Genomic DNA, 22,952 nt, shown 5'->3' with positions numbered 1-22,952 from the left:
GAATAGTGTAGAATGGAGTACAGAGGAGAGGAATAAAGTAGAATACATAGAGTGGAACAGCATAGAGTAGACTAGAGCAGAGTGGAGTAGTATACAGTGGTGTGGTGTAGACTCGAGTAGTGTACAGTAGATTGGAGTAGAGTGACGTAGCATATAATGGAGTTGTGTCCAATGGAGCAGCATAGAATGCAATGGCATAGAGTGGAGGGGTGTACACTGGAATTGTGTAAAGTGGAGTAGTGTACAGTGAAGTGGCATACAGTGTAGTAGTGTAGAGTGGACTGGCATACAGTAGAATCTCATAGAATGAATGGCATATAGTGGAGTAGCATCAAGTGGACTGGCGTACAGTGGAGTGACATAGACTTAAGTGATGTACAGCAGCATTGCGTACAGTGTAATAGCGTAGAGTGGAGTCTCAGGCAGTGGAGAGGCGTAGAGTGGAATAGTGTGTAGTGGACTGGCTACAGTGGCATGGCATATGGATGAATGTGAAATGCAGTAGCAATGTAGATCATGATGTACACAGTAATGCAAAACAGTGAATTGCGCTGCCTTGCATTTCTCCAAATTTACCAATCAATGTAGGGCCAGTCACAGGAGACTTGCGTTCATTTCTAAATTTGGCTAAAGTATTGCATTGCCCATGAAATATCATGAGTGGCACAAGAGTAGCGCAATACAGTAATACAGCTAGGCCTTAGTTATATTTTGGACCATAGTATACTGTGTTACCTTTGCAGTATACCATGGTACATGGCAATGACAAATCAATATATAATTTGATAATGGCTGTTTTTAGAGAATTTAAGTGCAGGCATATTGTTTTTACTACACTTTTAGAGCCTTGGATATAGTGAAGTATTAAGTCCCTGCCTATTACCACTTCCTTAAAGTGGTAATAGGATGGGAGATGTGTTCCTATTTTTATATATTTTTTAAAGGTTTATGGCCATGTACTGTGGTAGTTTCAGAAACTTTTGCAAAATTGCGTGAAAGTACTGCGGTGACAGATAGCACTAACTTTAAATGCCTTGCAACTTAAAAAATACTTACCCTACTTAACTGCAGTACCAAATAAACATAATTTATGCACCATAATGTTTAATCCTGTCAAATTTCATGTAAATTGATTCAGCTGTTTTCACTCTACATCAAATACAATATTCTGTAGAAAATGCATTAGTGGGAAAACACATTTAGGGACCCCCTTTTATCCTTGCACTTCCTAAAGGATTCACCACAAACATTTAAATCATCTCAAAATGTAGAAAATGCTATAGGTCTGGAAAGTTTTGTGGTGATTCGTCAAATGGGTCTAAAGCTGTTAGGGAGCTAATATCCAAGGACTTCCTATCTTTGAGAATACTAACTATAACTATAGAGTGGCAATCAGATTTAATGTTATTTCTTTCTTTGTATCTGTGGTATTTCTTACATATTTGTTTATTGGTTTACATAATCATGTGCCCATTAATGTGTCTTTTAGTTGGTTAGTTGTCATGGCCTCCATATAGTAGTTTTATTTAGCTCACTGCTAGGTCACCTTTCCATTTTGTTGTACAGGAGTATAAATGCAATGGGTCTTTTAGTTGCTCATGTAGCAAATCTGAAACTTTACATGTGCAGTCTAGTTTATTTGTTGTTTCCTTGCTGTGTTTAGGAGGATTGTGCTATGTATAAAGGCCAAAGTAAATGACAGGCAATTATTATTATTATCATGAAAATTTAGACTATTAATATTGTCCTCGTGGCCAATTACCATGTCCTCCAAATAATAGTCTGTGTGGCTCACAGCTAGGTTATTGTTTACTTTGTTGCAGAGGGGTGCTTAAGAAAGAAACTTTTTGTTTGCTTGTTGGGCCAGTTTTATTTTGTGAACCAGAGAGCATGCAAAGACATCTTTTGTAGTTTAAGATGTATTCTATTTGTTATGTATTTGTTTATAGGTTTCCATTAGCATGTGATGTTAAATGGGTCTTTCAGTTGTTCATATAGTAAATCTGAAACTTTACTTATGCAGTCTAGTTTGTTTTTGTGGGCTTCCTTGCTACTTCTAGTAGCATTGTGCTCCAAGATATCACTAAGTAGGAAAACATATAACTTAAGAACTACTTACTGTACTTACCTGCAGAACCAAATTTCAGCAAAATCCAACTGCCCGTTTTTGCAATACACAAAATACAAAAGGCAATGTAAAATGCACTGGTCTCCAAGCCTGTGTTGGGTCCCCCCCCCCCCTTTTTCTTTGTCCTTCCTTGACTAAACACAGCAAAACCTTCAGTATTCTGACAATGAACTGGAGGCAGTAGGTCTGCAAAGTTTTGCGGACATTCGTCAAAAGGGTACAAAGTTATTAATGGACAAAAATCCCTCTCTGGTCACTCTAAGCAAATAAAACGTTTTAAAAAAGATTCACAGACTCATTCATACACTAATTAATTTACTCAGACATGTACTCAGAGACTCATGCGTCCACTCACACACCCACTCAGACACTCATGCACCCACTCAGTCCCACTCATAGACTCACACACCCACTTTCAGACCCACTCAGGCACCCAATCACAGAGACAGGCCCTGTAGCCAACACTTCAAAACTTTCAATATTCTTATGATGAAAGGGGGGTTCTGATTTTACTTGTACAAAACCATAGAAATTCAAGTTAGAGATAGAGTTATTTCAAGTAACTATAACTCGTGCCCTCGCCATGCGCAGTTTTCACATCAATAATTGTATTGCAAATGTTGCAGTGATGATATCAAAGATGCCATAGAAGGAGTCGATAATGGTATAATATGTGGAGTAATTAGCTGTGCATGGCGAAGGAGTGAGGTATAGTTGCCTTAAGGCACCAGTTATATTTACTTGAAATGACTCTAACTGCTGAATTTCTATGAATTTGTACGAGTAAATTCAGAAACTAACTATAGGGTCCCTGTAACCTTTTTTTAAGTGAATTTCTATGTTTTTAAAAGTAAAGTAATCTTAATTTTTATATGTTAATCCAGCCACTACCATGCCCAGCCTTTTTCCGTGCAAGGCGGAAGTTGTCCATAGGGCCTGGCCTGTGGCCAGACCTTTCAACCAAGCCCTTAAAACCATCCAACCCCCACACACAGCCTTTAGCCACGCACAGCAGGTGTTGGCTACAGGGCCTGTCTCGGTCAGTGGATCTGTGAGTGGTGTGTGAGTGTCTGAGTTGGTCTGAAAGTGGGTGTTTGAGCCTATGAGTGTGTCTGAGTAGGTGCATGAGTGTCTGAGTGGGTGTGTGAGTGGGTGCTTGAGTCTCTGAGTGCATGTATGAGTGAATGAATTAGTGAAATTTTGTTTGTCCTGCTGCTCACGTTTCGCCAGTCACAAGCCTTCTGTTTGTGGGGCACTGGAAGTTAGAACAAACTAGTACCTCGATTGTAATGTCTATAGAGTGTGGAGTATATTGAGTAATGATTATATCAAATACATTATTGAAAGGTACTGTCATTCTGAGAATAATGATATTGACCAGATACCAAGGAAACGGATCTTCCTTATATATATCAGTCTAATATATGTGGTTGGTATAGTTATCAGAATCAGATCTTAATTATCATACTATCTATCTATCATATCTATCTACCTCTATATATCTGAGGACCTATATAAGCATAGTGCTCTATGGACATTACAATTGCCATCCTAGTAATTTGGAACACAGTTTCCGCTCTTCCATATGTGAAAACTATTATTATTAATCTCGGTTGGCATGTTTTTATCATATAGTCAAATTTGGGTGTTTTAAAAATAACAAAAAAGATGGGTTGGGTTGCTGACAGTTTTTGGTTGTTATTAGAGTTTTTAGGATGACTACATGCCCCATAATGCACTTGGGTGGCTGTAGGAAAATGAACTATAAATGGAGACTCATGGGAAGGTGTTCCTTGTAAACTGTGAACAAGACCGAGAGGTTGAAATGCGTTGGTGGTGTCTTCTTCCACTTCTTTGGATAAAAGCAATAAACTCTCCTGGAGTGCAACTAATCAATTGTTTGACAATTGTTTGTAATGTGTGTGTATATATATAAATATATATATATATATATATATATATATATATATATATATATTTATATATATTACCAACAATCCTCCTGTTACATGCAGAATGTTCCCGGACACCAAGTGGACGTCCAAAAGACTTTATTCACCAATGCTTCCTCCCAGAACAATGCGTTTCAGCCGTAGCCTTGATCAAGGCTACGGCTGAAACTCGTTGTTCTGCGAGGAAGCATTGGTGAATAAAGTGTTTTTGACCTCCACTTGGTGTCCGGGAACTTTCTGCATGTAACAGGAGGATTGTTGGTAATAATATGTGGATGGCTAGGTCCACGCCTGGACTGCTACTGAAATCGCAGCCTCGGATGTCTGGCAACGTTGGTGTTTTATATATATATATATATATATATATATATATATATATATATATGTGTGTACATATTAATATAAATATTTATTTATAATTTGAGAGAATGTCACACATTATTGGTTTGTAAACGCTAAAGCTTAACTATGTCACTTGAAAATATGTAGGTTGTAATCCAGCGAATACAAGTGGTTTATATACAAAATAGACCTTATTATTGCATCTTTTTGTGGAGTTTAAAAATATATTTGTGTGTGAAATGTTTTTTAAATCTTACTTTGAAGAGGTATACAATATTACTGTAGGCCAGTGGTCTCCAAACTTTTTAATGCTGCACCCACAAGTTGAAAAATAAAAATCATTGCCCCCCCTCAGAATTTTTCCCAATTGTTTTATAAAGATGGCAATGTTTAAATATGTCTAGACCTATTTAAACATTGCAGTTAAGTACTGTTACAATTTTAAAAATGCAATAACATGCTTCTGCTTAAAGCAAAGGCCTGTTATCTGTATAATGCTCCTTTTGGCCAGAGTCTGGCGACCCCCTCCACTCTACTGTAGGCAATGGCAATCTGGAAAATTTAATTGTTACCCAGTCCAAATAAAATAAAAAAATCAAGGTATGTCACTGGATATTATTGACAAATATAGGAAAATGCATCAAGTGAAAAGACACTTGAAACAAAATGTAGGAAGAATGCCATTCAAATGGTGCAACATCCTAAACAGAGCCAGTAATCACAAAGTAAGGTAACAGAAAATAGGACAGAATTTATGACTACATTTTTTTTTTGCGTAAAAGAAATTAAGAATGCCAGGAGGGCCGACAGAGGAGAGTGGAGCTAATTGGAATCAGTTAGCCTTTTCTATAAAATAATTGCTGACCTTTCCTCTTGGTGCAATGAAAGATCTGTCCATGCTCCTGGGTGAGAGATTGATATGGGTTGGTCGTGGGCAGGAGGTCCTGTGAGGTGCTCGACACACCATTTTCACACTGATATTGTGAACTCAGGTTTGAAGAGGAGCTCCGTGTGGCTTCTGAACTGAAGGGGCTGTGAGTAGAAACTACTTTCTGTCTGACTGTGCTCCTTGGTACAACGGGGTACTCTTTGCTGAAAAGAAATATACAAACTAATTAATGTCATATAGTTTTAGACATGTACATAACAGAAACATTCCCAGTTTCTGCAGACCTCTCCCACAATAGTTCCACCTCAATATCTACTGATAATAGAAAGACCGCTAGAAAAATTTAGGATTTCTAAAATCCATTCTAAAATCCAATTTCCCTTTGGTGTCTCAAAAAATAGTACTACCATGTAATCCCTAAAAGAGCCTAGGTAATCACCAGTCACAACAGAATATTGCTGCAAACGAAAGTCATTTTTCAGTTATTCTCAATTAAATGTATCAACATTGGATTACAGAGAAGGAGAAAATCATGCAGCATAATGGTTAACTGAAAGACATAAACATGTATTAAAAGTATTCGTATCTTACTTCCTTTTGAAAGTAGGAAAAGGTCACAATCTAAATAGTATAAATTACAATACACAGAATTTCATTCCATATTAGGCATCAGATACACAAACAAATTAGAGACCATTTTAAAAACAAGACAATCCTAAGAGAATTGACTTTTCTGTCCACTTCTGATCTCTTTGAGGGTATGACATCCAGACAGCAAGTGGTTTCCTAATGATTTTTATTACTTATAGCAAACGTGAAGGACAACTAATGTTTATCAAGCAACCTTTTATAGGTAAGAGCCTGTTTAGGTCCACCAATTTATATTATGCGTTAGTGACAATTTAAACTGGACATCTTTTCAATATCAAGCATAATCATTTCTCCATATTGAGTGGTTAATGGAAATCTTCTGGTCTGATCATCAATAGCAATACATGCTCATTTAAGGGTATCCACAAGTAGAATGGTTTTGAAAACTTGCTGCTGGTTTATGATTTCTGGCCATGTAGCTTATGTGGGTTCTTAAATCCTATGATGGTGTCCATGAGGTAACAAAAAAAGGATAAAACAAACAGGGGTTAGCCAAAGGCCAGGCTCTGCTTGTGTGCAGTAGGGGTTGTCCGAAAGAGGTGGATTGTTGGCTGCAGGTCATGCATATCGGGGTTTGACTTTTGACCACCTGTGATGGAATAATGTATACAAAAAAGTGATGAATGAATGCAGGAATTAATTTCAGCCACTGGTAATTACTTAGGGCTGAATCCGAGACTATTATTATTTTGTACACCATTCCACCTCAGTGTGGGCCCAGCCATATGCAAAGTAGTTTGCCAACATCACCTTTAAACGAAAATGGCAACTTGCCAACAAGCCAACTTACCCACGACAAATTGTACAGGTTCTGGGGCGTATGTAGACAGGGAAGAAAGTGAAGCAAACTGCTAACTTGGTAAAACAATAGTCAATGCCATTTAAGGCTTAAAGAATATGTGGGCATGCATATGCTTCTTATCCTTTCAACCATTTACTATGGACCACAACATTAATGTCATGCTGATTCTATGCTGAGAAATACCTTTGTGGCTTCCAACTTAAGAGGCCTTCCTATGGAGGATGTACTTGAGGGGTTCATAAGTCTACTCCTGTTGAAGTACTGAGACTTAATCTGGGCCAGACACTGTTCTAGATTAAAGCAATGGCGCTAGTGCTTACTGGTTTATTTTTTCTTCAACCTGATCTAATTGCAGTTGCTTAGAAACACTACTTTATGATGAAAAATGAAGCAGTGTGTGGCTGACAGTTTGAATTATGACTCCTTTCTATAAATTTTGGCTACAGTTATTGAACCATGGAGAGCTTTTTGTGGATTGAAAGGTTTTATTATATGTTTATATAATTAATACAAAGCTGATATTAGAGAGATTTCTAGAGCTTTAGGTATGTTAACCCTTTGTGGCAGGCTATGATATGGGCACTGCTCTAAGGCTTACATTAATGGATGCCCGCCCTTGTAGTTTGGATGAGAACTAAGTGATTTGCTAGAGTGTTATCCAGGTCAGCTTTGGGGACATTAACACCCTGTGGTCTATCCCGGGCTATATATATCTGTTCCTATCCCTCTTAGGACAACTGATTCTCATATGTGTAGATAAAGAAGGAAAAATAATCAGGTGTTTATTTGTGCAAAAATAAATATCAGTGAGTATAAAATGCCCAAGCTAGCACACAGGAAATTTAGATTTCTATTAAGGACATTGAGGTGAGGGTTATTCTTGATTTTACCTGCTGCTAATACATCAGCAGCCAGGCTATAGGAAGCTAACTTAATGCTGTGGGTCCACTGAATTGCAGTGGTCATTGACATCAATGAGATCCTCCACAATTTCTGAAGTACTATTTTCCTGATGAGTAGGTATGTCAGCATTATTGGAGTTACCCCTCTGCTTCTTAAAATTGTTTTTGTTGGTTTTCTGCATTTACAACCACACCAACAGTGAACTCACCACGTATTATATACAGTTTTTCTACAGTTCACAGAATTGTAAAGGTCTTTGATGTGAGATATTATACAGCCCCAGATAACAATGTTGATGACAGTAGACCTAGTCACCTATAAGGCTCCCATACTCCCCACCTCCACTACTTAGTGGGCGAAGCCCTTGGTGTCACACAAGCATCCGCTTCCTCCTGGGTGTTCCCCTTTTCATTGGGGTAGTCAGATAGTAGGTGTACCAGGGCCTCCACAATATGTGGAATTTGTTTGGGCACCCCCTGCCATTGTACACCACCCTCTCTGTCTCCATGCAGTTCATCATACTGGTGTCCCATTGACTCAAAGCGTGGGACTACCTATGACCTACTCGTTAGCAAAGTCTGGTTTCACCAGGATGAAACCAAGAGCACAGAAAATAAGCTGTTTCCTAGGTAGATCTATGATGCCTGAAACGCAGAATATAAGGAAATGTGAAGTGCAGGGAAGCAAAACCCCCCGAATGGTAGTCAATCTTCAGATCACTGCCCGTTAATATGGTTGTTTAAGGGGACATTCCCAAACTGTGTGAATGAAGGAACCTAGGTCCTTCCCACGTCTTACAGTTGGGTGATTGTGCCCTGTCCATGTTAAATAACCAATGTTGCCGGGGAATAAACCCTATGCAGAACCTTCAACTGTATAAGTCTGAAGCTATTTTTTATTGCCGTCTCTCTGGGGAGCATCAAGGCTGCCTTGAAGTCTTCTTCCTCCACATCTGCCTCCCGCCTGAGTCTAAGGGGATGAGATTATCGGGTCTTTTATTTATAAGTGTGCAATAGGTGTATAAAATGACTTTAGAGTCCATTCTCTTCAAGAGTATTCTGCTCCAAGGGGCCCTCCATACGGTTGGTGTGTTGGATCTGTAGGTATCTAAAATCCTGGGAGTTATGTAGTTTTTATTCCTCGTTTAACTCTTGGAAACCCTCTCTCCCTGCTAGTTCTGAGAGGGTCAAAATTCCTACGACATCTTAGGATCGCACCCCTGTCACTTTCCTCACCTTTTGCAGGTGACTTCCCACCCACAGGAGGAACATTCTATATAATTTGCTACTCCAACTCACCTAGGTTGTCGCCTTATCCCTGGCCACCAGAGGAGATTTTGGTAGTCCCAATAAGGGGGATATGGAGGATCATAGATTTTGTGTATGTATGATTACACCTCCATCAAATGCCTCTCTACCCTTGTTGCTGGGTCATCCCTAGGTGCGTGACTCCATATGTCACTGCCTGTAACTGGGCCCCCTAGTAATACGCTCCTTTTGAATAATGCCCTCTACCCATAATCGATAGGGGCAGGCACCGCAGTGGTCCACATCACCCCATAACATTTGGTAGGCCACCTCCAGGTTTTGATCCAGAAACCTGACCTGGTATTGTGTAATCTATGTAATCAGGTATTGGAAACCCTCCATCGACACTATGACTTCCAGGGAGACAATGGCTGTAAGAGGACAGCTAACCATCTCATTCAAAATAGATTTGTTCCAGTTAATTTTGTATCCTGCATATCTTTCAAAAGTGTGAACACTGACAGGACCACCAGCAAGCAGCTCACTGGCTTTGCTAAATACAGTAGTATAACATACACATAAAGCAATACTTTCTCCGGCTCAACCTTTATTTCTGGGAAACCTATCACATCTACCCAGAATCTCAGCCAACTCACCAGTGGCTCCAAGCACAAGGCGAACAACAATTGCAATCTAGGACAACCCTGCTGTGTCCCGCCCAGGTAAAACGCACTCGAAAATACTCCATTCACCTTCACTTTCTCAGTCGGACGACGATAAAGCAGTCACATCCAATTACAGTATTTCGGGCTGAATCCCAGTCTCTCCAGGACCTGAAAAATGCATAGCCAACTGACAGAATCGAAGTCTTTCTCCACACCCAGCGCAAAGAGAGCACCAGGTTCATATGTGTCCTGGCAGTAATCTAGCCAGTTGTGGAGACGCCGCATTTCCCCTGGTTGCTGTGTCTGGCATAAATCCTGTCTTATCCCCATGGACCAGACTCGTCATGATCCTCCCTAGCATAGTGGCAACATTTTTGGAAGGATCTTGACCTCAATGTTGACAAGAGAGATTGGTCTGTAATGGCACACTGGTCAGGAGGTTCTTCAAACATCTCTAATAAATAGGGCACCACCACCGACAGAGTCTGTTTATAGAACTACTCTGGTATGTCATTCAGGCCTGGGACTTTCTTCAACTGCATGAGGTGCATTGCTTCTGCCACTCCGTGTCAGAGAGGTCCTGTTCCAGGCAGGTCCAATCTCTGCTACAAACACAGGAGGGGAAGTTCTGCCAGAAAGAGTCCGATGTCCTCCTCAGATGCCAAGTGACACATTATCAGGTCTCTGTAATACTGGGAAAATATTACACAATTTCACCATTAATGGGGAGGCATCCCCATCCGGGGCTCTCAACTGCCCCACCTATCTACTTGCTGCCTCTGTTCTACTGAGCCACGCTAAGAGGCAGCCTCCTTTGTCTCCCACTTCAAGCATGTCATGGGGAGGGAATGATTTTTTCTACCAAGTCATCCAGGCGAAGCAATGTCGTTTGGGCCTTTGTGGTCTTTTATAGGCCTCTTCCGTATCTGATAGAGACTTCCAGCCACAGTTTCCTTACCTTGGAATATTCCCAGGCATAAAACTGGATTCAGAATTTGTTTGAGCTTTCCCCTTGTGCATCAGTAGGTAGCGTCATTTGATTCTTCGTGGCATCTTCTGCACCGGAAGTGACAAGCATGATGCCTCTGTAGGTGCCACCCTAGATCGTTGACCTCCGTTTTTTCTTTTCCCCGCCATCAGCACCGATCCGTATCGAGCTCCCCTCAGTCACTTTTTGACTGACTTATTTCAACATTTTGTCAAAGTCTAGAAGGCCTTTTCCTTCTTTTCTCAGAGGTGTTCCCAGAGAAACTAACGTATTTCAAGCCTTGTTGCACCTGTCATTGATAGATGTTGGTGACTGACCCGCATTTGGTGTGTCTTTGTTGCCTCTAGAGGGACCATGTCTCTGTGTCATACATGAGGTACAAGAAGATGAACCCCCATTGCCATCTGCGAGCAGGCCATTAATCTTTTGGCTGCTCGCCATGTGACTTCACACAGTTCCAGGTCCCGTTCACTTGGGAGGTCTCTGGACCACTCCAGCGGTCACTTGCGTTGGTTTTCGTTGCATCCCAGGACTTTTTCATTTAAGTCCCATAAGAAGAAGTCCAAGAAGTTGAAGTTCTTTTTGGACGATGTGACTAATCCCAACCGTGCTCACAGGCAGCCCTGTTCAGCTGATGTCAGAAATCTGGTCTGTTCTTTGCTTCCCCCAGAGCAACCCCACCCCATCTCCAAGAACTGAGAGGCCATGAGACTCATTTTTAGTCAGTAAAATCCCTATGGGGAAGCTATGGGTCCCATGGGTTTGGGAGTGTCTTCGACTGTGGTGTGGCTAGTAGGTCCACCCACTGCGCTGGTCAACCCCTTATGCAATGCATCCGGATCTGCACTGGCCACAACTTTGAAACCTCTTCAGGGGACTGTTCCAGTGGTGCTGTTTACGGTGCCTCTGTCACTAACTGGTGATGCCAAACTGATGATTTCTGAGTGCTACAGAGCCAGACTGGTGTCAAAGGACATTGGTTCAGGCAAAGACCAGGCCACACAAGACCTCAACTGGAGACTGTGACCTATTTTACTGACGTGCTTCCTGAGGAACACACATGGAGGGAATGTGAGAATCCCTATAACTACACTGATACCCTAGCAGAGTCCATGGCCGATGCCAACTTGTACGACAACCTGGCTGATGCCAGTGGTCTTGGATACCTCACCAGATCATTGGCTTACTCTCACAATGGCTATGGAGGAAGGGGCTTCCTTTGCAATGGAGGGCGTCTGAAGTCTTGAACCTGCAGATGCCCATGACTCAAGTTAAAACAAATGCCTTGACGTAGGTGCTTCACCCCGGAGTATCCCCATCAGAATCCTTACTCCCCTTCAATGAAGCCCTCACTGATGTCCTGCTCGGGCCTTGGCCAAGCCCTGCACATGCACGCCTGTGCACAGCTTTGCCACCATCTCCCCACTCCCAGAACCCAGCCTTCCTCTCCTATTACCCAACCTCTGAGAGCTTGGTGGTCCAGACCTCAACTTCCCAAATTAATCCCAGCACATTCCCTACCACACCATCGGATAGGGAATCCAAGAGGCTGGACACCTTCAGAAGAGGATTTTCTCTTCTGCAAGCCTGGCACTTGAGTCCTTAAACATCACATGCTTACTGGCCCACTATTCCCATATTGTGTGGGATACATTTGCCCAAATGCTGCCTAGGGTCCCTGATAAAGCTTGGGGGGATAGTCTCTCAAGATATTGCTGACAGGCAAGATGGAGCAAAATTCACAATCAGATGTGGGTTGGATATGACCAACTCAGTGGGCACAGCCATTGCTTCTTCGGTGGCGCTTCAATGTCATGCCTGGTTAAGGAATACTGGCTTTGCAGGGGATGTCTAACTCTTACTTATGGACATACCCTTCAATAGAACCCATCTCTTCTGAGACAGGGCAGATTCGGCTTTGGAGGGATTTAAGAATGGTAGGGACACTGCTAAGTTGTTGGGACTTTCTGTAGCTCCATGACAGTTGCAGTCCACTTATGCACCTTCTGTGGCTACATTAGGGGCTATCAGCCACATCCATTCCCCCCCGTAGCCACCAAAGCCAGCAGGTTCTGTCCTTCCGTGGTTGACAATGCAGATCCCACAATCCTTGTGGGACCCAACATCAGAGGTCTACCCAATCCAACCCCCACCCCGCTGGCAGCTACACAGTCAAATCCTCTTTAGTTTGCTCGTAATCCAGCATGAGCACCCGACTGGTGGCAGAATCAAGCACCATTTGCACCAGTGGCAGGAGATTACAAAAGACAAGTGGGTGCACCAGATTGTCCAATGAGGGTGTGCCCTCCCGTTCCAACAAACTCCACAAGCACTTCCTCCATTTCCAGATTGGCTGACAGATGACCCCTTTGTGCTTTTGTGACAGGAAGTTCTGGCCTTTCTGGCCAAAGACACCTTTGAGAGGGTGCCAGCATCAGAAGTAGGTTGTGGTTGCTACTCGCTTTACTTTCTGATGCCAAAGCAGGATGGACTCATCCATCCTTTATTAGATCTGCTCTCAATTACTTCTTGAAATTGAAAAAATTCAACATGGTCATCCTGGCTCCAGTCATATCTGCCCTTGAGACTGGATAATGGCATTGAACTTGCATGAATCTTAATTCCGCATGTACGTCCAGCCTGCCAACAGACACTAATTGTGGTTTATGGTGGGCCAGAAGCGTGATCAGTTCACTGTGTTTCCCTTTGACCTTACCAGTACCCCTCAGAAGTTCACCAAGGTGATGGTAGTGGTTGCATCACATCTGCTGTATCAGGGGTTCCAGTCTTCCCCTACCTTGATGATTGGCTGTTGAAGACGGGCTTGACCCAGGCAGTCATCTTCCACATCCACACTGTGGCAGACCTCCTGCATTTGCTGGAATTCACTATCAATGTGCTGAAGTCACCCCTGTCTCTTTCTCAGCTCAGATGCGCCCTTTCACTGGAGTTGGTCTGGATACAGCGCAGTTTAAAGCTTATCCTCCAAAGGAGCTAGTCATGGATATTCAGGCTTTGATTCTGATGTTTCAGACCCTATCCTGGATTTCAATGAAACTGACACTGAGGGGCAAACCTCTCTCTCTTCCCCACCCAGAGCTCACATTGATGACAGATGCACTTGTGGGTTGAGCATCCACCTGGAAGAAGTGGAGATCAGAGGCCTCTGGTCTCTGGGGGAGTCACAGATCCACAACAGTTTGTTGCAGCTGAAAGCGATCAATCTGGCATTAAAAGCCGTTCTTCCTTCCATTAAGGGAAGACTAATTCAGGTGTTCATGGACCATAACATCACCATGTTTTACTGCAACAAACAGGGCTGGGTAGTTTTGTGGACTCTATGTCAAGATAGCCTATGTTTCTGGACATGGCTGGAATGCCAGGACATATTCCTGGTGGTTCAACACCTAGTAGGCTCGTCGAGCATCAGAACAGACAAACTCAGCTGTTGATGCCTAGCAAATCATGAATTACATCTTCATTCAGAAGTGTGCAAAGTCTTTCCAAGGATCGGGAGAACGTTTGTTAGATTTATTTGCCACCACCGAGAACGTGCAATGTATGCACATTTTGCATAATGGAGTTTCCAGGGCTGCTCTCGCTCACAGATGCATTTCAACTCAAGTGTTGCACAGGACTCTTATAGGCCTTTCCATTTGATACCATTCCTGTCCAGAGTTCTTAGAAGATCCAGAAGGACTGGGCGCAAGTCATCTTAGTGGCTCTGGCCTGGGCACAGAGAGTATGGTATTCCAAACCCCTGAGCATGAGCATCTGTCCACCAGTCAGGCTATGGATTCACGAGAATCTTCTGTTGCAACAACAGGGCACGGTACTGCACCTGAACCCATCCACTCTCCACCTTCATGTGTGGAGATTGAGAGGTGACAGTTGAGAGTGTTTGTTCTCCCTCCTGAGGTGTGTGACATTATTCTAGAAGGTAGGCATAATTTTACTAAAACAATCTACGTCTACTGATGGGATAAGTTTGTGGCTTGGTGTATATCCAAATCAGTTGATCCTCTGCCTGCACCCTTGTCTGAAGTTCTCCTTTTCCTTCTTTCCCTGCCCAAGTCTTTGCTTTGGGCACCATAGAAGGATACCTTCCTCCATTTCTGCTTTCTTATAGATGGTGGATCAACCTTCTCTGTTTAAGTCACCTGTTGGGAATAGATTCTTTATAGATTTACAGCATGTTTCCTCCCAGGCCCTTCATTATGCCCCAATGGGACTTGAATTTAGTTCTCACCTTCCTCATGTGTACGTGTTTCCCTTTGGAGTGGATGCACAACTGTCCTCCACAGCCCCTCAGAAACATAACTGTCTTCCTTGCAGTGATAACATCTGCCAGGAGCGTTGGCGAACTTCAGACGCTTTCCAATTGTGCTCCCTTCAATTTATTATTCCCAGTCAACCTGTTCTTTTTTTTTTTTTAGAACCCAGGCATCCTTTCTACTCAAGTTGGTCACACCTTTTCACGTTGGAAAAAACATCACACTGCCTACCTTTTGCCCCCTCCTTATCCTTCTCAAGAGGAGGAGAGACTTCATCATCTGGATCCAAAAAGTTGTGTTATCTTCCTATATTGATCATTCCGAAGAATTCTGGATGTATGATAAACTCTTTATTGGATTTTTAGGGGAAAAGAAAAGGAAGGCAATTCAAAAGAGAACCATCTCTTGATGGATCATTCTCTGCATTAAGCTCGGCTGTGCAATGGGCAAGAAACAGCCCTCTGAATGATTAAGAGCTCACTCCCCAGAGCTACAGCTGTGACCATTGCATTAGCTAGAGGAGTGCCAGTCCTCAAGATATGTCAGTCAGCTATTTGGGCAGAACTCCACACGTTTGCTAAATACTGCTGTCCTGACAGTCGGGTCTAATGAGGTGGGCACTTTGCCCGTTCCATCCTCCCGGACTTTTAAGTCGAGTTCACAAATCTATCTCCATGGAGAGATTGCTTTGGTATATATTCTAAGATGAGGAATCTGTGACTAGAAGTCTCTATCAGATGAACAGGTTGCTTACCTTTGGGAATGCCTTATCCGGCAGAGATTCTGCCTAGCTACAGATGGCTTACCACCCCTCCCATTCTCAGAGTTCTGTGAACTGTCTTCTAACATAAAGAGATCCTTTAGGATCTCACTTTTGGCACACTACTCATTCCTCCTCAGTTTGGCTTCATGCTTCTAGTGCAGAAAAACAGTCAAGAACTGAGCTCAGCATGCTGGGGTGGTGTCTATATAAGCATGGCGCAAATTACTTCCAATGCAGATGCCTACAATGCCATGCAGAACCAAACAACATAACCTACAGGTGCTAGAAGGTTTGCTCAACCATTTCCAGGTCCAGTCAGATGCCTGGGAATAAGGTAGGGAATTTGCACCTAGATAGGGTCTCTACCAGATAAGCATTTCTGAAAGTAAGTCATTTTTTCATCTCTTGTTCGAGTGTGACCAGGTGCTCCTCTCCATGTCATTTTTGTGGGATATAATGTTTTGAGCCTGAGCCAGAAGCACTGTTTTGTATGCTTCCCAGACCACCTCAAGCGAGTCCATGGTGCCCAAGTTCTCGTCAAAGTATAGGGAGGAATCTTTGTGAAGCTCCAACACTACCTCAATATCTTGGAGATCCCAGCTGTTTGGCATCCAGTTACTCCCCCTTCCCAGGGGCACTGTGCCTAATATAATCTTAAGTGGTACATGGCCTCAGATGCTCCTGGCTAGGTATTCAGCCTTGAAGGTAGCTAGGAATTCCGTGGATGGGACTAAAACATAGTCAGTACAGGAAATCATCGTCTGGGGCCCCAAGAAAAATAAGTTATCACTAGTCAGTGGGGATCCATCTCTCCTCATATCTTAAAGACCTTGGGCTGACAGATGGGATGGGGGTACATGGCTGGAACCGTCCTGAGTCAGACCTATCAAGAACACTATCCATTACTGAATTGAAATCACCCCCAACTATGTACATGACGGCTGATGTTTCTAGCAGGATATGGCTTAACGCTTTCATAATGGGTTGATGAAGGGGTAGGGAGGTGTATGCACAGAGTTTAAGCAACTATTTCCTTCCCAAGAGCACAGCACACCTACAAATCATGTGGGGAATTTGTTTTTGCCTGCATCGCCACACCCCATGATCCTCTAACATATCCTGCATTTATGAGCACATTGTATTTGCCACGATTCCAGCATGGGCAGTGATGCACCAGCAGGGGTCTCAGGAAAGTGTACTATGTTCACCTCCGAATATACTGTGTAAGGACTCTGCTCTTAGACTTGAGTAACAGACCACTGACATTCCAAAATAATAATGTCAGTTAATCTGTATCACCCAGTAGGTCATGTCATAAAATATCCTGGGGGTCCAGGGCTCTCGGCACGGTTGAAAGAGTACACCAGGTCCTCAAAGAAACTGGGCCCTCCCCCACCTCTCTGATGTTTTTTATCTCCTGCATCCCATCCACGGGAAATGTCCACCAACCTTGGTGGTGTGAGGACTGTGTGTCCCACCCCTCTTGGTTTCAAAAGTAGTTTGTTCATGATGGTGCCAACAACAAAAAAAACAGTAAACTTCCCAACTGTAAAACCATGCACATTGCCCTTTGTGTAACTCTCCCATCCCAACAATTCTATCATGGAAGTATCTGTCACCCTGTAACACAACACCCCTCAACACAATTTGTGGTTAAGCCTGTTAACTGTCCGGCCCCCTTCAATGCTCTTTCCCGATCACTATGTGGCCTTCAATTTTACCACATTATTCCTCTTTCGTAGTCTGCATCCGATCTGGTGTCCCCCTCTCTATCACTGCCACTCCCCCCACTGTTCTTGCAGTGGGAGCTTATAATCTGGGAATATCAACACTGTGTGTAAATTATGAGCTGCCTACAGGATGGCATTCCTGTCAACATAATTGACAAGTCTGAGAATCACCAGCCTCATGGGTGGCGGGAATCTGGGTAGGGCACAGATGAAGTGACCTATGGGCACAGTCTATAACAAAGCAGGAGGACAACCGCCCTTTCGGGACCCAGGAACTGAACCATTTAGTGAAAAACTGTTCCAGTGACTGTCACAAGGATGCAAGAGTCGCCTGTCTGAATTGTTCCAGTTAAGTGCCCTCTAAGCCCTTGTGGATCCCCACAAGGCATATGTTTTCACCGAGATAAGCTCTCCACATCTTCAGCTCACCTTTCAAGCTGGAGGGCAGTGCCACAGAGTTTTAGAAAGTCAGCCTTCAGGGCTCTAAGTTTATCCTCAGGGGATGAGACGCAGGTCTAAACCTTCATCATTTGGTCTGTCGGCTTCTGCAAGTCATGATGAGTAATGGAATTGCATGTGATTTCCCAGACATGGTGCAGATGATCCCAAGGCCCCAGTGGAGCGCTGGCTCAGCTGCATCTGCTTTTCAGGACTCCCGCCTAACAGCTCAATGGAGTAAACACAAGTGTGGGGGAAGATTGAGATCATCTACTATCCCCTGAAAATCTATGAAAGTGTCATGTTCAAAGAGTCTTCCCAAAACATTGAATCCTGTTCGCCCCCACTTCCACAGACCCCCACAATATCCTTGCTGATGTATAAATTTCAAAGCTGTGATCAAGAGCTAGTGAGCAAAGGGTACCTGGAGGTGAGTTTGCTGCAGTGCTCGGGCACATGCCTATTTAAATGTGGTAATTGATATCCCTCTGGCGAAGTTGTGTGCACCGCCCAAGTGGTGGAAAAGAGGATGAAGCCAAGTGGGACACAAAGGGGCCCCTCCCATCTATTGGTGCGAATGTCCACCATCACTTCTATCTCCATTGCGCAGTCAACAGTATCTGCGCAGCCAAGTAATATAGCTCAAAGTTGGGAGCCACCAAATGCCCCTCCTAGGCAGTGAATTGAGTTTGGCCAATGAGTTCCTGTGCCACTCCCCTCTTCCCTTAAAGCAGTGTCAGGACCAATCCATTCATTTTTCATAAGACTGTTGGGGGTATGTGAACAGGAAGAGTGGCAAAGAAATATAAACGGCATGGTATTACTACCATCTTTGCCACGGCTGTGTGGCCCAAATTGGACAGAGGCAGCATGCACCAGAAGGAAATGGACTGTTGCAAGGATGCAAGAGTCGCCTGTATGTTCTCCTTAACTAGTTTGGACTCTGGACAATATACTTGCACTCCTAAGTATCCGAAAGTGTGTGTTTACCAGCAGAATTCATCACCCAATACTGTGGAGCCTACCATCCGTATTCAGGGCGGTCAAGGGGTAAGCATTGGATTTATCCAGGTTTACCTGGAACCTCGACACCGCAACAAAGCAGGCCAATGTTGCACAGGCACCTTTTACATGTGAACGTTCCTCATGAAGGAATGACAACATATCATCGACATATAGCTATACTTGGTGCTGCGTGTCCCCAAAATCCGGATCATGGAAGCAGTCACCCTGCCTGTGGGTCAGTGCAAGGGGCTCCACAGCTATTGCAAACAATACACGGGATAGCAGGCACCCCTGTTTGATACCTCTTTCAACTGTGCATGAGGCAGAAATAAAGCTACATGTCTCAACCTTTTCCCATGGGGCGAAGGAGAGCTGTCCATGGCAGGAATTCTCTGCCCATGTCATTGCTTGCCATTGCAATGTATAGGAAGTCCCAACACAGAGAGTCAAATGTTTTCTTGGTATCAATTGCCAGTGTGATGACCTTCGGGTAACCCTGGGGAAAAATGTAAAACCTGAACTAGCCGTCTAATTTTAGGGACTTTGCTGTGTGTCGGTGTAAATCGAGATTGGTAATCAATCAGGGCCTCACAAATGGTGGTGGGGAGGGAGCCCTGATCTTTTATGGAATTGTATACTTTGGTCAACATAAAGGCCAGAACATCAACATATGCCAAATAGAGTTCGACAGGTAAGCTGTCAGATCCGGATACCTTCCCCTGGCCAGTGGCTTTATGGCTCCTCTTACCTCTTGCACCAGGATAGGTCCTCCTAATAATGTGCTGATGCTTCTGCATAATCAACGGGTCCCAGCTTCTATGACATAGTTATTTATAGCTTGGGCACCGGGGCCTGATGTGCAGAGTAGAGGAAGGCATAGTAGTACCTGAGGGTGGCATTGATTTCTGCCTGCGTATACACTGTGACCCATGGGAGTGGCAGCTGGTAGGATTCTTAATCCATGGGAGTAGGTCTCCAGCTTGTCACACTCACTGTGTATTTCGATGACATATTGACCATAGTCATACCCCTTTAGCCTATCTGTCATTTTCAATAACTTCTCCTTTTCAAACACACCCGGTGTCGAGCAGTGGGATTATGTGGGCCAGCACTATCAAGGGAGTCAAGCAAACATTCCTGCTGTGTGATCTTGTGATGGAGTTGGGCTTGGAACCCCTTTCGAGGAGATTTATATACATCGTTCCTGTGCTACCACCATGAGCGCCTCCCACTCAGTCAATACTGAGAATGCAATAGGGCATTCTCAGGAATAAAGTTATGTATAGTAGTAGCCAGTGAGTCCCAGAAGACTGGATCCTCCAAGGTGGCAATATTGAATATCCACGAGGGGCTGGGTGGTCGTTGGGTGTCCGACCTAAATGTCAGTAGCGCTGGGTTATGATCTGAGTGCTTTTTTGCCAGGTAATCCATATGGAGCTCCTTGTTATGCATCAGCTTATTGCAAAACATTTTATCCAATCGTACATAAAGATCATGCATGCAAGTATAGCAGGAGTACTTTCTAAGGATCAGGTTATGTTCCCTCCAGGTGTCCACCAAACCCCACTCATACATGCACCGGTGAAGAATCTTTGGCATTTCATGTATCAGAGGGGTGGGTGGGGGGTGCGACCTATCCAGTGATATATCCACTATACAGTTAAAATGTCCCCTATAGCTATTGGGAAGTGCAGCAGCGTCATGAGGTATGGGGAAGGATTGTTGATCAGTGTTTGAAGCGTAGAGGTTGAGTAGTGCAATGCCTTTGCCCTTTGTCAACAGTCTCAAACTGCGGCAGGAATGATACCCCTAGTATAATTCAAATAAGCACTTTCCTAAAGAAGGTGGGGTATATGATGTAGATTACCTGACCCTGCCATCGTTTTTGGGATGCAAGCCCTTCCCCCTTAGTGAGGTGAGTCTCCTGCAGGAACGCAACCTGTACCTTTCACCACTTACTGAGCACTTGGACTATACCTATTTCTAGGGGAGTTAAAGCCCCTCAAATTCCATGTGAGAAATTTTACTGCACAGGGAGGATTAGCCATAGTCCCATATTATAGCAGCTTGTCCCGAACGTGCACTTCTCCAATGAGAGAAGAGACCCAACCAACCAAGCTTGGCTCCAGAAGATGTAAACAGGACCCATAAAAACTAAACCCAACTGACCCTCCCCTATTACTTTCATACAAAGATATGTTGTCCAAGCCATTAAAACGTAGGTTTATCCAGGTACCATCCGGGTCCGCAGTGCATGACCAGGGTACCATGGTACCATGGAGGGAACAAATGCCAAGTTCTCAAGCAAAATCTCCAGGGAGGATACACCTGTGACATCCATGGGAGAGTCGTCTGCTCAAAGGGGCATGGTGGCAACATAACATATTGGAAACAGCAAAAAGGAGCAAGATGGCGGTTAGATTAAGTCATCTGTTGTGCCAGATGTGACAATGGGCATAAGTGTACTTGTGTCTGAGCCCGAGCCAGGGGACCAAATCAGTGTCTTCCCCTAAGCTAGAGGCTGTCTCTTTGGCTCTCGTCTGACATTGCCATGGTCTCAGCCACAGCCCTGTCCCTACCAGCTCGGACCTGCTGCTGAATTCGGTTGGCCCTGCTGAGGTGACCCATTTGGTTTCTCCTCCTCTCACGTTGTATTGAGCGTGCTAAGCCAGAGGGGGGCTGCATACCTGAGTCATAGGTATCAATCTATTGCCAAGCATCCTCCAGGCTGGTGAAGAACGTGGGTCTACCTTCTACTTGGATATGTGATTTCACTGAAAACAACAGTGCATAGGTCACACCCAGTTCCTAAAGTCTCTTCTTGGTGGCCATGAAGGAGGCCCTCTGTTTCTGTAAAGCTGTTCTGAAGTCTGGGAAAATCCACACTCATGGCATGTTCACCATGAAGAGGCTGGCAGTACATGCCTGTTATCCTTGTAATGCAGCAGTCGTACCACAACCAGGTGGGGAGCTGACTCTGGAGGAGGGGGTTGTGCCAGCACCCTGTGCACCCGCTTGAGGGTGTAGTGCTTGGATAACCCCTCTGACGCAACCATCTCCTGTTGCCAATGATGGACCCTATATCCATTCGAGCAGGCCCACCACCCTAATGTTGTTCCTCGAAGCCCTGTCCTCCTGGTCCTTGATCCAGGCCTTTAGGGTTTTAACCCTCCCTGTTAGGGTGATTTAGCCATATGGCCCAGTTCTGTAAGCTCAGATTCCACACGTCGTATCTCATTAGCCATATTCTGATGGTCCTTATGTAACTACCCCATGTCTGCCACCGTAGAGTCTATTTTTGTTTCAAGCGTACGTTTGGTGGATCTTATGGTGGCAAGTATGGCACTTAGCTTATTTTCTGGTGCTGGGTCGAAGTGAGACCCCCAGCGGGGGCCGTCCTATTAAGGGGCCTAGCAGCCCAGACATCCTCTCTGCCGTGGTGCATTTGCCCCATGGTCAATGGCTGTGGGGGATACAGATGAGGTTTAGAGTTCACCCTAAAAGAAAAGGGAGGTCTACCTGTAAGAGTCGATTATGTGCTATGAACTTGGGCTGTGGGGGTGGGGGCAGTGCTGGACAAAGCCCAACATCAAGTGTCTTATGACACTAATCCAGAAGGCCAAGTGGTCTCCAGTGTGGGTCACTGTGTATCAGTGGGTACATTGGGTCTAATATATATGTTGGTGGACAGGGCACTCCATCGCAAGGGCAGTGATGTTTCCTCCCCACCAACATAGTGGTCCGCCCATCGAATTTAAATGTGGGCGGTCTATAGTTTGGTCACAGTGGCGACTATGCCATCACAGCTGTAGCCAAACTTCTCCGAGGGACTGATGGAGTAAGGGACATTTGAGAATTTGCTATATGTCTGTCTGCCCAATTAGGATGAGCAGAGATTTTGCCATTTTTTACTGTCCATAACTTCCAGGCAAACTCTAGGGGTAAAGGACAGCAAAAGTACTAAATGCCCCCTCGCTGTGAGAGATTACTCCAATGGCAAGGGATTTCATTATCTTTTCATTTTCAAAAAGAAAATCCCACTTTTCGAAAATAACTAAAACGTTTGGTGCAAGGCTCCATCATGTTGGCTGAGCCCTACACTAAACTTCAAACAGCCCTGACAGGAACTGCTATGATGGTGGTTCCTGCCAATCCTTTAAAAATAACTGTCTGCT

At 44.1% G+C, this 22,952-nt stretch overlaps 1 protein-coding gene across 4 annotated transcripts in view; it reads right to left on the bottom strand.

Annotated features, from left to right (window-relative positions):
* Positions 1–22,952, bottom strand: part of TBX5 (T-box transcription factor 5) — a 399,833-nt gene that overhangs the window by 68,724 nt on the left and 308,157 nt on the right. For all 4 annotated transcript variants that reach the window (XM_069214523.1, XM_069214524.1, XM_069214522.1 and 1 more), the window contains one exon: positions 5,288–5,514. In XM_069214523.1, coding sequence (XP_069070624.1) covers positions 5,288–5,514 — 227 coding nt within the window. The remainder of the gene's footprint in view (positions 1–5,287; positions 5,515–22,952) is intronic.

Source organism: Pleurodeles waltl, chromosome 11 (genome assembly GCF_031143425.1).
Source record: "Pleurodeles waltl isolate 20211129_DDA chromosome 11, aPleWal1.hap1.20221129, whole genome shotgun sequence".
In the NCBI taxonomy this organism is placed as follows: domain Eukaryota; kingdom Metazoa; phylum Chordata; class Amphibia; order Caudata; family Salamandridae; genus Pleurodeles; species Pleurodeles waltl.
This window is presented reverse-complemented; position numbering and strand designations above follow the sequence as displayed.